A 16,365-nucleotide genomic window follows, 5' to 3' on the forward strand; every position below is an offset into this window, starting at 1 on the left:
TTCCACCTTTTGACTATTGTGAATAGTGCTGCAATGAACACTGGCATACATGTGTCTGTTTGAGTCCCTGCTCTCAACTCTTTTGGGTCTACACCTAGGAGTTCTTTGTGGTTTTCAGAGCAGTGTTCAAAGCCCCTGGCTCACATTCCTATCTCATAGACGAGATGAGGGGCAGACAAGTGACTTGCAATGTTACTGGGTAATTAGCATGAACTTGAGATTAGAACTTCCAGCATTCACTTGTGCAAGCTCCACTCTCAAGAAAAGGAAAACCCTTGTATCAACCCTCATACCTATGGAAATCCTACTCATCTTTCAAGAGCCTTCTCCAATGTCACTTCTCCATAACCAGACGTTCTCTCTCTCCCCACTGAAGTTTCAAGGCACTCTCTTTATGCCCCTTTCCTGGTAATGATCATTAGTGTCTGGCTTTGACCCCTCATCCACCTCCTGCCCAATCCCCTCCTCGCCAGATCCAAGGGGAAGGACCGAGTCCTGCTTCTCTGTAGGCCCTTCAGTGACAGCACCACATTTCTCTCTTGCCCACATCTGTCCAGGTGCCCTCCAAGAATTAGAAGAGCATCTTGTCTCAACCCCGTTAGCTTCTTGTCTGGCTTGCTTTCTAGTGGAGATGAGTCTAATTAGACTTTACCTGCATACACTGGTCAAAATGACCAGCTTTCCCTCTGAAGAAGTCGTCATTGGTGTTAAAAACCCATGACTGGAATGTTGGGAGCCATCAACCAAAGGCTGGCTGTGTACAGCTAACACAATCGAATCATGATAACCCACAGTAGGCTGTAATGGCCGAACACATTCTGTGCCAGCCTCTCCTGGGTTCTTATAGACCAGGAGGGCACATTTCCCATTTGGGGTGCCTCAGGACACTGGTACCTGAGTCTTGGCCAACGTCACTGGGATCAGAAATGAAGGAGCCCAAATATTCCTCCCCTAGCCCTTTCTAGGATTTCCTGCTCTCCCACCCTCAGTGGTCACCACTGGAGATTCCATCCTGGGGTGAGGGTGACAGATGGGGAGGGAAAGGAAACAGGTTGTGCTGTCCCCAAGGGGTAGCTTTGCTGGGTGAGGTTGTTCACTTACAAAGTCAAGACATTTCCTGCTTCTTGCACATCCCTGGTGTGGGCACATGAGTTTGTGAATGGGTGTGAGCATGGGAGAAAAAAACCCTGGTGGCGCAGTAGTTAAGTTCTTGGCTGTTAACCAAAAGGTCGGAGGTTCAAACTCACCAGCCGCTCCATGGGAGAAAGATGTGGCAGTCTGCTTCCATAAAGATTACAGCCTTGGAAACTCTATGGGGTAGTTCTAATCTGTCCTGTAGGGTCGCCGTGAGTTGGAATCGACTTGACAGCAATGGTTTTTTTTTTGGTTTTTGGTGAGCATGGGTGTGAGGTTTGCACATACGTGTTCCCATTGAGGTGGGAAAACAGGCTCCTTGGAGACACAGGCCGACTGTGTGTGTGGGAGGTGGACAGACGTGAGCCATTCTTCCCTGATCCCTGCCCACCAGTCCCCAAGCACGGCCAGCTCCTGGCTGCTGGCCTAGGTACCATCTTCCAGCCCTGGCTGGTCATCCTGAAGACGGAGTTTATTCCTGGCCCAGGACTTGGTTCCTGATTCCTCAGAGGGCCAAGGCCAGCAGGAGCCAGTCGATAGCCCCGGTCTCGAGGAGATCTGATCAATTTGCTGTCTCCACCCTGTGATTTGCTTGGACCCAGGCCAAGAAGAAAGCAAGTCCCACCACCTGCGCCAGACACACAGGATTAGCAGCCATGCTTGGCGGCCCCGGGAGATGCCTCTGGAGCAGAAGATCCACCCAGGGAGGCAGGTGGGTGTGGCTGGGAGGACGTAGGCAGGTGTATGGTCAGGTGTGGGGCAGGGGCGTGGGTAGACGGGCGCCCGCCCCCCTCTCCTCAATATACTGCTGCAGGTTAATACCTAGATACTTTCTCCCAGTTGGGGAATCACTGTTTAGATTGCTACCCACCCGGGGACAGAAGTGAGGGCTGAGAGAAACCCCCGGTGTCTGGAAAACAAGGAACGTGGAGGAGAAAGAGGCTGAGCTGTGGGGCCACATCTAGAGGGCCACCCCCAGGGGCAGCTCTGCTGGGTGATGTATTCACCCACAAAGCTCAGCTATGTCTTGCTTCTTACACATCCCTGGTGCGTGTGCACAATTCGTGGGCAAGTAAGGGAAAATATGGGTGTGTTCCCAGTGCAGTGGAGGACAGTATAAATCTAAGAGCCAAAAGACCCGGGATTCAGGACACACTTTAGTTAGAGTTAATGAGCATCTCTCGGCATTGGTCTCTTCATTTGTGCAACGGTGATAATGACCCTGCCCTTGACAGGGCTGTTGTGAGGACCAGGCAGGTCAGCAATGTGCAGGTATGTTACAAACTATAACCCAAAAAACCAAACCCGTTGCCGTCAAGTCAATCCCGACTCATAGCGACCCCATAGGACAGAGGAGAACCGCCTCATAGGGTTGCCAAGGAGTGGCTGGTGGATTTGAACTGCTGATCTTTTGGTGAGCAGCCAAGCTCTTAACCACTGTGCCACCAGGGCTCCTATAAAGCACAGCACAAATATGCAGCATATCGCTGTGACTGCAATTGTCATGCTCTTGGGTAACGTGTACATCTGTGAATGTTGCACCAAACTGGGCGCTGTGTACAGAGGAAGCGACGGAGCTTCCTTCTCCCTCTTCTTTCTCGTCTCCCCCCCTGCTCATTGTTACACTCAGCATCCACAATGGCAGAGAGGTACTGGACACCTACTATGTGCTAAGCACTGTGTAGAGGTGCAGATGCCGACTAGACACGGCCCTGTTGTTGAGAGACCTGCAGGCACAGACATACCCTCCAGTCTCTTCCTTATTCTAAGAGGGGCCAGGGACGCTGGCACAGCAGGAGGGGGCACAGCCTTAGGTGATCTTTCTGCAGGAGTGTAGTGTGTCAGCCAAGAGAAGGGGCTCTACCTAAATAACTTCCAGGGGCCAGTATTTCCTGGGCTCTGACATGCACAGCAATGATTTTAACAAGGATGATGATGAAGGAGGAAGAAGAGAGTGAGATTCCTCTGGGTTGGGTAGAGAGCTAAGGACTATACATGTCTGACCTCATATGATACCAATATTTCCTGGGCTCTGACATGCATAGCAATGATTTTAACAAGGATGATGATGAAGGAGGAAGAAGAGAGTGAGATTCCTCTGGGTTGGGTAGAGAGCTAAGGACTATACATGTCTGACCTCATATGATACTTGTAACTCTCCTGAGAGATGGACACTTAGCCCAATGCCTGGGCAAGGAAGCCAAGACGCAGAGATATGGATTGATTAGCCCTGAGGTACTCAGCAATTAGGTGGTGGGGCTGGAATTTGAACCCTGCTCCTTGTGGCCCAAATACCTGCAGGTTCAACCTTGCCTTGCACCTTCTGGGCCTTTGCTCCATGGCCCTGTGTCCTGGGACCCTCCTGAACTGGGCCCCAAATCCATCTCTTGCATCTTTCGTCCTCTTTAGGTGAGTCTGAGGCCTCTCCATTTTGACCTTCACCCACGCTGGTAGGTGCCCCTGGGCACCCACACAGCACCCTCACTGGCTGAATGCCTGGAGCAGCTGCTGCAGGCGGGGCTTCACGGCCTCTTCACTGAGGTTCTTAGACAAAAGGACTGGTGGCTGGGACTCCAGTCCTCTCCAACGTCTCACGTGGGGGCCCCAGCAGGGCAGCCGAGCCCCTCTGCTCCAGCCTCGCTGGATAAGGAGGGGTCCCGAAACCAAGCCTCCCAGCTGGCAGAGCAACCGAGTTCACCTGGGGACCGCTGGTGACCGACGCTTTGGCCAGGCAAGGTCTCCCGGCCCAGCCCCCCGGGCAGGGTGTCGGCCACCACCCCGAGCTCCCCTCTCCCCAGGCAGGCAGGGCCTGGCGGCTTACCTCGGTGATGCGGGGGTTCGTACACTTGCTGTTGGCCCCTGAGAGCTCCAGCCACTGGCTCTCGTGGGTGGGGCAGTGCTGGCGCAGGGTGCACTGGCCCTGGCCCTGGCACCAGCCACACTCGAAGTCGGGGTCTGCCTTGAGGCACAGCCCGCAGCTCTCGCGCATGGCTCCACACTTGTACAGGTGGACTGTGAACAGAGAGCAAGAGGGACTTGGGGATGGGGGACCGTGGCAGTTGACCACAGGACAAGGAGCGAAGTCACAGCCTTGGATACCAGGACTTGGGGCAACTCTGTTCCCTTAGCCATTTAAACACAAACCAAACCAAAACCAAACCCACTGCTGTCGAGTCGATTCCGACTCATAGCGACCCTATAGGACAGAGCAGAACTGCCCCATAGAGTTTCCAAGGAGAAGCTGGTGGATTCGAACTGCTGACCTTTTGGTTAGCAGCTGTAGCTCTTAAGCTCTACGCCACCAGGGTTTCCATTTAAACACACAGCAGCCCAAACACAAACTTCAGATCTGAGAAAAGGACTTCACAGGGAAGCCACAAATCGCCATCCACTCTCGGCTGTCCTCCTGGCCACTCCCCAGAGCCGCCAGCCCGTGCCAAGAAACAGCAGAGAAGGGCGGTGAGGAGGCTGTGAAAGACAGCTCACAGCCAGAGGCCGAGGGCCACCTCTAAGGTGGGCGCTGAGTGACAGCAGCCGTAGAGAACCCAGCTGCCCTGCCTCCCCACCAGGGCCCAGCTGGGGCTCCATACCTTTGTTCTGAGCTGGATTGTCGATGCTGAAGTGCCCGTTCCACACAACTGTCAGCTCCACAGGCAGGTTGTTGATCTCCATGCCTTCGTAGGAATACTGTGGCCAGGGGGAAGGAGGAGAGAGGAAAGCTGATCACAGGATTCTGAGGGAGGCCAATGTCCAGCCTGGGTCGCTCGGGAGGGCACTGGGCCGGGACTACCAAGACTGTGTGCGTGTGCGTGTGTGTGTACCTGCAGGCATGTCCGTGCATGCATGTGCACACGCGCGTGTGTATGGGGAGGGGGAAGCACACATCAGGGGATGCGGAGCAGAAGTTCTGGAGGATAAAGCAGGGAGGGGCCTGGCCTGGAATGTTGCTTCAGGGAGTGGAGTCCAGCAAGCCGGTCATTCACCTCCCGTGGGTCTCCAAAGGAGACTGCGGACATGGGCCGGTCCCCTGCAGGGCTTCTCCCCAGAAGCTGACTTTGGAGGAGCCCCCTTCCTTCCCGACCTCCCAGGGAGCCCAGGCCAGGTCCCTCATTAGATTTTGGGGCCCTAATTCCCATGAAATGTTCTGGGCAGGCGCACGCTTTTCCAAAGACCAGGTGAGGATGATAAAGTTGCAGGCAGGAAAATGACTGTGCAGGGTGAGAGATAAAGGGGTACACTGTGAAGGGATGAGAAGCTGCGGGGTTAGAGGCAAGGGGTGACATCCTGAGGAGACCCTGGAGGACACCAGGAATCTGGGTCAAGACTCCACGGCACTCATGGTGCCAAGGGGGCTGCCGCCCTGTGGGGCACTGCCTTTAGAGCGGCACAGGGTCCCCGTGGGGTCCTGCTTCCCTGCCGGTGCTCCCACCCCACTAGGTCCAGGCCCTGGAACTATAGAGCTAAGAATGAGGGGCTATTGGTTTGGGGTGCAGGGTGTGGGGGGTCCTCAGGCATGCAAACCCCCAATCTGCCTTCAGATGACAGATGCTTCTCAGTGTCCCAGAGAAGGAGGGCAGACAGAGGGGACTCTGAGCTGGCCTGGCAGCATTTCAGCCCCTACTTGGTGGTTCCCTGATTCTCCCAGCAAACTCTCCCTGACAGGTGGTAAGGGGGTGGGCTAGAGACCCTTTCTGCAGAGGAGGGCTGAGGTGGGCCATCAGTTGGATGGGGGGCTGTGCAGGGGACTTGGTATGAGACAGTATTTGCTGAGCCAACAGCTTCTTTTAAACTTGAGCTAAAATGTGAAGGGGCTGGGCTGTGGGGGTGTTGATGAATATTACAGGGAATACCTGAGGCCCCCTCAGCTAGCCACAGCACCTCCACCAGGGGCAGACAGCCACAGAACATTGGGATACATGGCCTGGGAGAGCCCCAGGGCCTGTAGGTCCATCCCTCTGACTCTGGGCAAGAACAGCTAGGTATCCTATTCTTAGAGGCTTCCACAGGAGATGCTATAACCCTTGAATCCAGGCGACTTCCTGAGTTACAGAATGTGCTCAAGGTGAACAGGTCAAGGCATTGCCCTCACACGCCAACACAAGTAGGACGTGCTTCCTCTGGGGCACTGGGGAACTTGATAAAAGCAGATCCCCAGGCTTATCCTGTCCAGTTCCAGTCGAGTCAACTCTGACTCACAGTGACCTCATGTGTGTCAGAGTAGAACTATGCTCCATAGGGTTTACAATGGCTGATATTTTGGAAGCAGATCGCCAGGCCTTTCTTCTGAAGTACCTCTGTGTGGATTTGAGCCTCCCACCTTTTGGTTAGCAGCGAAGCACTTAACCATTTACACCTCCCAGGTCTCCTTCTATGCTGGAGGTGGGTGTTGCTCCAATTTCTAGGGGGGATGCTGGTGGAGGCCACCTCAGAATTGGAGCCAACCTCTGCCTCCCAGACCTGCATCAGTCCAGGCCTTAAGTGGAATCTTCAGGTGTGACCAGGTCCAGAATGGCCAAAGAGCAGTAGAACCTACTGGCTCCTAACAGTAAGGGTAGGCAAGAAATTCTGCCTGTTCCGTGTGTACAAACGTGTCCATATGTATGCTTATCTATGAGGTTAGTGCACGAATCTGTGTTATCTGTGTGTGTACATGCACATATGAGTACACACACACACACACACACACACATATACTGCCATGAAGTGGCTTTGCCAGTTCCCAGCTGTGTGAGCGTGAGCAAATGGTCTAAGTCTCCGTTTCCCCATTTGTAAAGTGAGGGGTTAAGAGCAGTACGTGCCTGACAGGATGGTGGTGATGATGTATTTCATCTCGGAGCACAGTGTTTGCACAGAGTATAAGCACACAAATATTATTGTGTATTTTCATCTTTGTGTCTACAAATAGGGATGCTATGCAAAAATGTATTTGTGCTCCCCGTGTTTATGTTTACGTGGAATAATAATAGCAACCATTTATATTGCGTGTTTGTGTGCCAGACTCTTTGCACATACGGGGATGTGTGCATGTGAGGACACTTATGTGTTCCACGTGCGCGTGTGTGCACGCATTCTCCCTCGGGGAAAATGGAAAATAAAAACGACTTTAAGGAGTGTATATGCTGGGCATTGCTCTCCTGTCCTCCTCCCACTTCCTGGGGTCCTGACTATGAAATATTACAGAAATCATTCACCCTCGGTGCTCCCCACTGTCCCCCTTGGCCTCTAGGGAAGTCATGCTGGTCCTGGACTGGGGCTGTCTGCCTCTCCAGCTGGCCTGGGGAGCCTGGGCCTCAGACCCCATCTCCCAGGGCTCCCCCACCCCTCTGCTCTCTTTAGCATTTATATAGTTCTCTGTAATCAGCGGGCAGTTAATCTGCACAAAGCCCAGCGCTCAGAGAGGACGTGTTTCTGGCTCCCAGAGGCCAAGAGGTTAAGTATCTCAATCAAGGTCTAGCACCATGGCTGGGCTAATGGATGACTTCATCCATTACCTTGGGCGACTATGACCCTCAGCTTCTCCACCTTCTAAAGCAAAGAGAAGACCTACATCTTATTTAGACTTGCTCTTCTCCAACCACTCTCTTGTCCCAAGCTCTGAGATATTTTGCTGGAAATTTCTCCCGCTACGGAGAACAAACCGAACAACAGCCTGTACCACGTGAGACTGGTGTTGGTGCTGCGTCGCCTCCAGGCCCCCAAGGGCCCAGCAGAGCCAGTCTCAGTTGCGTCCCAGTAAAATCGGGGGGGGGGACGTGTTATCTTCCCATCCCTCTCTCCATTCCCATTCTGCACGTGGTAAATCGAGGCGCCCAGAGAAATCACGAGGCTTCCATGGGTCAGTGGGATCCAGGCCTAGAACCCAGACCTCATGGCCAGTGCTCCAGCTAACCATGTGCCCTTTGCACACCCTTATGTAATGCCAATGGCTGACAGCTGAGTGCCTGGCTTATTATAAGCAGCACTTGACATTTTCTGGAGCGTTGGTCTAAACTCACTGCCGCCGAGTGGATTCTGACTCATAGCCACCCTACAGGACAGAGCAGAACCATCCCATGGGTATCTATCCAAGGATGTAAATCTTTACAGAGGCAGACTGCCACATTTTTCTCCTGTGGAGCCGCTGGTGGGTTCAAACTGCCGACCTTTCGGTTAGCAGCTGAGCATTTTAACCCCTGCACCACCAAGGCTCCTTCCTTGGTCTAAAGTAGGTCATTAATACTCACAATTACTCCCTCTCCAGCTGCTGCCTGTGAGCTTGGCGGTGTTTTCCTCCCAAAGGCTTCTAGGACCACAGTGACTGACCCAGGCCCTGTCTCCAAATAGGAGCTGGAAGCAACTTACCTGCCTCCTCAGCCCAGCGTCATGCTCACGCTGAGTTTTCCGGGCCTCCCTTCCCTTCTCTGCTCACGACCTCACTGTCACCTCCTGCTACCACAAACCCAAGGGTTTCCCTGCTAGTACTTCCGCCCCCTCCCCCACTCCCTAGAGCTCCGGGATTCAGGAGGCGAAGCAACTGTAACTCATCGTCCACACAGTCCCCTGGATGCAGGTCAGACCCTATTCGCAGGGCCAAGACCACAGCTGGGGTGTGAAGGGCTCAGTTGTTATTTTTATCCAACCTTTGATTACAGGGTACGTTATGGGTTCAAGTTCTGCATTTGCTACTTACTTGCTGTATGACCTGGGGATGGTCACTTGCCCTCTCTGGGCCTCAGAGTCCCCCTCTGTAACCAGATTAAGTAAATACACCTCAGGTCTAGTCCTGCCCTGAGGGCATGCTGTTTTCTAGAACTATGGTCTGGGAGGATTAACCCCTGATTATGACCTGGAAGATTGTTTACGGAAATCACTTGATGACAAAGGGCATCCTGGCCGAGACCAGCAGTTAAAGTAGGATCCCACTGTTCCCCATAAAAACACAGGCTCTTGGGAAAAGTCAGAGCTGAGCTCTCCTGAACCGCGGAACTTCAGCGGTAGAGGACACTCCTCCTGGGTTCTAGGGTCTGCAAGTTGCCCCTCTTGCTGCCTCCGTTTCTCAGACTTTAAAGTGGTAGACTCACATGCTTTCCCATCACCTTCCTTAATAGGAAAGTTGAGGAAGTAAGAGTCATGCAGGCAGTCGGCTGAGCTGCTATGGCAGCAGCGACCTAGAGGCACCAAGAACTGATCCTTGGCGGGTAAGCAGGCCACAGACTGACAGGAGGCCAGAGTTCAGCGCCAGCCACCCCCAGCTCCTGGAGGTGAGGGCAGAGCAATGGGTGGGAGCTAAAAAGTCAAGTCAACTTGCTTGGTGGTTAAGAATCTGGGCCCCCAGTCCTCTAGTCCCAATGCCCCATGGTTTCCTCCTTCCCTGGGAGGGAGACCTGTAAGTGCCCTAGGCCGCGCCCCCCGGAGGCCGCGCCCCCCGGAGGCCGCGCCCCCCGGAGGCCGCGCCCCCCGGAGGCCGCGCCCCCCGTGAGGCCAGCTAATTGGGCTGCACCACCTTTCACCCAGGGAGGGCTGGGGTCCCTCAGATGCTAGTAGCACGTTTGACCATTGTGTCTCAGGGCATCAGGCTTCCAGATGTGGATTCCCCAGTGAGGGGCTGTGTGCACTGCTGATTCCTTAAATCCCAGGAATTCCACACCAGACACACAGACGTCCGCTGGAGCCCGGCAGTATTCTTCCTGTTCCCATGGACACTGAGGGCGCCAGCACCGGTACCCGGTGTGGACACCGCAGAGAAGCTCTGCCTGCTAGACCTGGGCCCCGAGGTGACGTCGGGGCGCTGTGGTCAGGAGGCTCAGGCTTTGCGCCCACTGGGGAAGTTCTCTAACTGCCAACGGGCTCAGGAGATGCAGAGGACATTGAAACACAACCATCCAAGTTAGCCCTCAAGGCACAGACAGAGTTCCGACCCAGGGGTTTACAGGACTAACTCGGGCTATTATTCGGAGTACCTTCCTCTATTTCACAGTCAGCCAAAGCGGGGGGCCTTGGAGCCCCAACTTGTGGAGCCTGTGCCCTTCTCTCAGGGAACTGAGGGCTCGTCATCAGATGTGCCACAGGCTCCGTCATCCCGGGGACCTTCTCCAAGGAACCGAGGCTCTTTTCTCCACATCTGTAATCCCTGCCCACCTTCTGCTGAGTCCCATGTGGGAGCCAGCTTTCTCTTCCCACACAGACTTTCTTATTTGAGGAGAGTCACTTTAGCCAAACCCCTGGGGCTGGTCTGCTCGGCCTCAGGATTTACGAAGAAGTACGAGGTATTTAATATCTCCTTTGCTGGCAGGTTCAATCTGGAGTGCTGCGGAAATCAGAAGAACAGCCTGGTGGCTGGGGGAGGAGGTGTGCCAATGGGGAGCTGTGGGGTTGTGAGATCAGTGACCAACTTCGTCCCATAATGCCAATGGCCTTGGGCAAGTGTGTGGCCCTCTCTTAGCTCCATTTACCCCTAGGCAGCGCCCTGCAAGAGGAGTGAGTGCCCCCTAAGTCCCTCGTCTAGAACTTTCCTTGTCCTACATCATGTCCCAAATACTGTTGTTGTTAGTTGCTGCGGAGTCAGCTTTGACTCAAGGTGATCTTATATATAACAGAATGAAACGTTGCCCAGTCCTGCGCCATCTTCATGACTGCTGGTATGCTTGAGTCCATTGTTGTGGCTATTATGTCAATCCATCTCATTGAAGGTTCCCCCAATACAGTCACTGCTTATAATACCCAGTGGCAACTGGATAGATGAATGGGAGGCAGTGTGACACAGGAGAAGACCTGAAATCTAGCCCCAACCCTGCCACTCACTAACTGTGTGACCCTGAGCATGTCGCTTTCCTTCTGGGCAGAGGAGGGTTACCTGGAAGTGCATGGGGCTTCAGCTTCAGGGCCCTGTACTCACCTACCCAGGCCCCTTACAAGGCCTGTGTATTTAATTTTGTATTTATTGTATTTCATTCTTGATCTTAAAGAGACTCCCCCAAATTATATAAGCTGCAGACCCCACAAACCTAGATCTGTCCCTGCTTCTAGGCCTCCATTTTCTCTTTTGTACAGTGAAGAACTCTAAGATTCTCACAGCTTGACAACGTTGAGTCTGTAAGTCTAGTGATCGTCTGTGAGCATCTGGGAGCATATTCGTGAGCCCATAAAGAGAATGATTGAGGCCAAGGTGTGGCTGGGGAAGAAACAAGACAAGGAAAGGCAGGCAGGAAGGGCGCCACACAGTTAGGGTACACCGTTCGGTACTGTAGTCAGTTGAACAGTGTTCCCCAAAAGTCATGCCCACCTGGGACCTCAGAATGTGGCCTTGTTTGGAAATAGGGTCTTTGCAGTCGAAATAAGTTAAGGTGAGGTCCCACTGGATTACGGTGGAAGCTAAATCTGAGGTCTGATTGGGCTCTAGGACAAGGGCCAGGGTGGGTGGGGTGGAGGGCGGCTCACCGAGGTGTTCTGGCACTGCACGCTGGAGCTGTTGAAGCGCAGGGCGGGCACACGCTGCTCACTGCCCTGGATGCTGAGGACGCACTCGTACCCGCGCTGGCCCGACTGGGGCTGAGGCAGGTTCTTGGCCTTCAGAGTGATGGGCTTGATTACCTCCACAGGCACCAGGATCTTGTCCACGCGCAGCAGCTGGGGACAGTCCTGGGGATGGATAGCACGCGTCAGGTTAGGAGCAGGGAATCGAAGGAGCAGAGAGCTTCTCCAACATCACCCCGCTGTTGGCCTGGGCCCCTCCCATGGACATTGCACAGATGCACACGCACACAGGTGCATACAGGCACAGGTGCACACAGGTTCAGGTGCACATATGCACAGGTGCACACAGGCACAGGTGCACACACACACAGGTGCACACAGGCACAGGTGCAAACAGGCTCAGGTGCACACATGCACAGGTGCACACATGTGCAGATGCACGCAGGCTCAGGTGCACACATGCATAGGTACACACAGGCTCAGGTGCACACAGGCACAGGTGTACACAGGCTCAGGTGCACACACGCACAGATGCACACAGGCGCAGGTGCACACAGGCTCAGGTGTACACATGCACAAGTGCACACAGGCTCAGGTGCACACACACAGATGCACACATGCACACATGCACAAGTCCACGTTGCCTTAGAAACCAGGTGGCCTGTGCACTCTCGTCCACCCCTAGTCCCCAAGAGGGAAAGGATGGGATGGAGAAACCCTGGGTCCCAGAGGCACCGTCTTGAGGTGGTCCATTCATGGGCCGAGTCTGGCATTAGGAATCTTCTAGACTGTGTCCAAGAGACCTCTGTATTCCAGAAGCTTCTGCCTGAGCTGTGGGATGGCCTATCTCAAGGAAATGCCCCCGTGCAGAGCCACACGTGGCTCCTCCTGTGTACCTACAAGGAGCTCACTTCTCCCTGGAGCCAGTGGGGACCAGGGAGTCTTTGAGGATGGAGGGAGTGGCTCCTTGGGCCCCTTTCAGGGACAGTCAGCTCTTTCCAGGGAGAGCTGGTGGGAATGGGGTTAGAGAAAGGAGTTGGGTACTCTGCCCAGTCAAGAGGTGGAAGCTGGTATGCTGCTGGGTTCCCAGGAGCTGGGTGGGAGAATCAGTGTTCCTGGGTCTGATTGGTATGGGAAGAAGTGAGCCTTCTGTAATGCCTAGCAAGGTTGGCGCCCCTGTGCCAGGCAGGTCCCTCCACTCCCAGGTTCCCCTTCCAGGGCATAGTTTGGGGCATGCAGGGCCAATGGTACTTGGGCAGGTCGGCCATCACAAGCATGGCCAGTCCACCCAGACTGAGGATGCCTCTTTGTGGCTCAAGGCTGACTCTGGGCAGGGGCAGCTCTCCGCCAGCCCTGGCCCTCAATCCCAGCAAAGTAAGGCAGAAAGGAGGCTGAGACGTGAATGGCAGATGGGAGAGGTCGCAGGCCATCAGGCAATTGACAGCTGCCCCTCTTTTGTCCTGTTAAAGCAACCATGAGCCTGTTTCTCCTTAAAGCACATGTGAGCCAAATAGCTCCCTGCCACGGGAAGCACCTGTACTGCACCAAGACTTGAGCCTAGGCTTGGAGGGAGAGGACTTGAGCTACAGACCCTAAGCACATCATGTCCCACCTGTAAGACTCAACATCCTTCTCTGTCGATTGTGTGGGACTCCAAGGACCCCCTCGTTCTAACTAGTCATGAGTCCATGCTCTGGGGTGGTCATCCCCTGTGTCCTTCCTGGTCATCCAGCCAGCACAAAGGAAGGACAGGGTGGCAGGAAAATGGACAAGAAATAGAGAGAGAGACAGAGAAACCTAAAAGGAAGCTGAGAGAAAGGGAGGAGCTGGAGGAAAAAGAGCACCGCCCACAGGTGGGCCGGCAGTGGAGCTCCTTAGGGGAAGCTGTTATGGATTGAATTGTGTCCCCCAAAATACTTGTTGAAATCTGAACCTTGGTACCTGCAAATATGACCCTGTTTGGAAATAGCAGTTTTTATTTTGTTATGTCAGTGAGGCTATATCAGTGTAGGGTGGATCCTAAACCTAATCACTTCTGAGTTATAAAAAGACTGAAACACACACACACACACACACACTCACAGGGAAAGTCACTATATGAAGACAGACAGACACTGAAGATGAATCTACAAGCCCAGGAATACCAAGGATTTCTGGCTACTAAATGCTGAAATGGAGCCCTGATGGCACAGTGGTTAAGAGCTCGGCTGCTAACCAAAAGGTCAGTAGTTCAAATCCACCAGCCGCTCCTTGGGAAACCGTATGGGACAGTTCTATTCTGTCCCATAGGATCGCTATGAGTCAGAATCAACTTGGCAGCAATGGGTTTGGGTTTCTTTGGTTTTAGCTGCTGAAATAGACAAGGCAGAGCCACACTCTGAATTCAGACTCCTAGCCTCCAGAACCATGACAAATAAATTTCTGTTGTTTAAAGCCACCCACTTGTGGTATTTGTGTTACAGCAGCACCGGGAAACGAAGAAGGAGCAGTTAAGGGCTCAGCTGCTAACTAAAAGGTAAGAGGTTCGGGAGGCAGGGCCAAGATGGCAGAGTAGTCAGATGCTTCCAGTGAGCCCTCTTACAACAAAGACCCAAAAAAACAAGCGATTCGATTATATATGGCAATCTGGGAGCTCTGAACATCAAAGGCAGAGTTCAGGAACCAGACTGAGTGGCAGGGGGAAGGAGAGATGGTTCGGAAGCAGCAAGGAGTTGCCAGATTTGACCTGGGGAGAGCCTCAGCCCTTCAGGCCTGATCAGCTCGTGGGTGAGCAGTGACGAAGGCAAGCAGTGGTGCTCGGGAGAGTCTACATGGCCACCCAGAACCAGTGAGAAGCAGCCCTCATTGGCGAAAGATAGATACTTGCATATAGCTTACCGCGGGGATCAAAAACAACCCCTTAGGGAAAAGCCTCACTCCCATTTACCTCCCCACTCCCTGCTCTGCACTGAGTCCTGGACCAGCTTCATCAAGTGCCTAGTCCCCTGGGCCGGAAGTAGGATCTGTCACACACCTGGAGCTATTCTCCCTGCCTTGGAGAGTGAACAAATTAACAAACGGGGAAAAAAATAAACTGCCAGCTCCCCTAAGCCAGCAACCCAGGGTAGGTACAACTCCTTTGCCTAGGCACAGGCATAAGGGAACCATGGACTTTGAGTGCCCTTCCCCTTGCATAGACTTATGTGGGCCCATCTCAACAGCGTAGCCCTCATTACCACAGTATAACAGGGTATATACCAGAACTCTAACTTCAACTTTTCAGCTGTGAAATGGTAGGTTCTTGACATTTGACACTGCTCTGCCCATTAAGCAGGGTCTTCACCTACCCACATCAGGGGCCTGAGGACTGATGGCTCCACCCACACCACCTAGGCATCTGCGATAGGGGCCCATGAATAAGAAGTGCCCTTAGTCCTTACAGCCAACAGCATTAGGTGCTCATAGTCCGGCTGCAAAACCCACCCCCCTATGCGCTCTAGGGAACAGGGACACACCTTACTCATGGACACTTGGGGGCGGCCGTCAGGCCCCTGCCTTGCTCAGAGTGTGTCCCCCTGCTGCAGCCAGATGCCTGTGCCTACACCAATCACCTATGTCTGTCTAGGACTGTAAGTGAGAGCTTACACCACGCACTTGGTGGCTATCTACCTGGGCACCTGAGCTGAATCCATACAGGAGGAGTGGGCAGACTCCTGAGCTCACATACCTAGTAACAGATCTAACCACCTGGTGACAGGACATTAGAGCCTCAAAGGTGCCAAGAATCAAACTAGCTCATATGAGCAGCCTATTTGGGAATATCAAAACAAAACAAGAAGCAAGGACACAGTAAGCAAACATCAAATAAATAAATATAATAACTTATTGATGGCTCAGAGACAACAGTCAATATCAAATCACATAAAGAAGCAGTCCATGATGGCTTCAGTAAGCTCCCACAATAAAGAGTCTAGAAATATTTCAGAGGAGGAAAATTTCTTGGAATTACTGGAGGCAGAATACAAAAGATTAATATACAGAACTCTTCAAGAAATTAAGAAGGAAATTAAACAAAACACAGAACAGGCAATAGAGGAAATCAAAAAGATTAGAGAAGAGCATAATGATAAATTTAACAGGCTGCAAGAATCCATAGAGAGACAGCAATCAGAAATCCAGAAGATTAACAATAAACTCTCAGAATTAGACAGCCTAAGAGAAAGTCATAGGAGCAGAATTGAGGCAATGGAATTCAGAATTACTGAGATTGAAGATAAAACACTTGATACCAACTTATTTGAGGAAAAATCATATAAAAGGATTTAAAAAAATGAAGAAACCCTAAGAATTATGTGAGACTCTATCAAGAGGAATAACCTATGAGTGATTGGAGTACCAGAACAGGGGGGGATAACAGAAATTACAGAGAAAACTGTTGAAGATTTGTTGGCAGAAAACTTCCCTGATATCGTGAAAGATAAGAAGATTTCTATCCAAGATGCTCACTGAATCCCACATAAGGTAGATCCCAAAAGAAAGTCACCAAGGCATATTATAACCAAACTTGCCAAAACCAAAGATGAAGAGAGAATTTTAAGAGTGGCTAGGGATAAACGAAAAGTCATCTACCAATGAGAGTCAATAAGAATAAGCTCGGATTACTCAGCAGAAACCATACAGGCAACAAGGCAATGAGATGACATATATAAAGCCTTGAAGGAAAAAAGCTGCCAGCCAAGAATTATATGTCCAGCAAAACTGTCTCTCAAATATGATGGCGAAATTAGGGCATTTCCAGAT

General features: G+C 52.5%; 1 protein-coding gene across 1 annotated transcript in view; it reads right to left on the bottom strand.

The window, feature by feature from the left end:
- The window catches only part of PLXNA4 (plexin A4), a 466,135-nt gene that overhangs the window by 75,287 nt on the left and 374,483 nt on the right, over window positions 1-16,365 (bottom strand). Inside the window, exons 13-15 of the mRNA XM_023737117.1 lie at window positions 11,551-11,751; window positions 4,725-4,821; window positions 3,956-4,146 (exon numbers count right to left, since the gene is read on the bottom strand). Of these exons, the coding sequence (XP_023592885.1) occupies window positions 3,956-4,146; window positions 4,725-4,821; window positions 11,551-11,751 (489 nt within the window). The remainder of the gene's footprint in view (window positions 1-3,955; window positions 4,147-4,724; window positions 4,822-11,550; window positions 11,752-16,365) is intronic.

This window comes from Trichechus manatus, unplaced genomic scaffold (genome assembly GCF_000243295.1).
Source record: "Trichechus manatus latirostris isolate Lorelei unplaced genomic scaffold, TriManLat1.0 scaffold00097, whole genome shotgun sequence".
Lineage (NCBI taxonomy): Eukaryota > Metazoa > Chordata > Mammalia > Sirenia > Trichechidae > Trichechus > Trichechus manatus.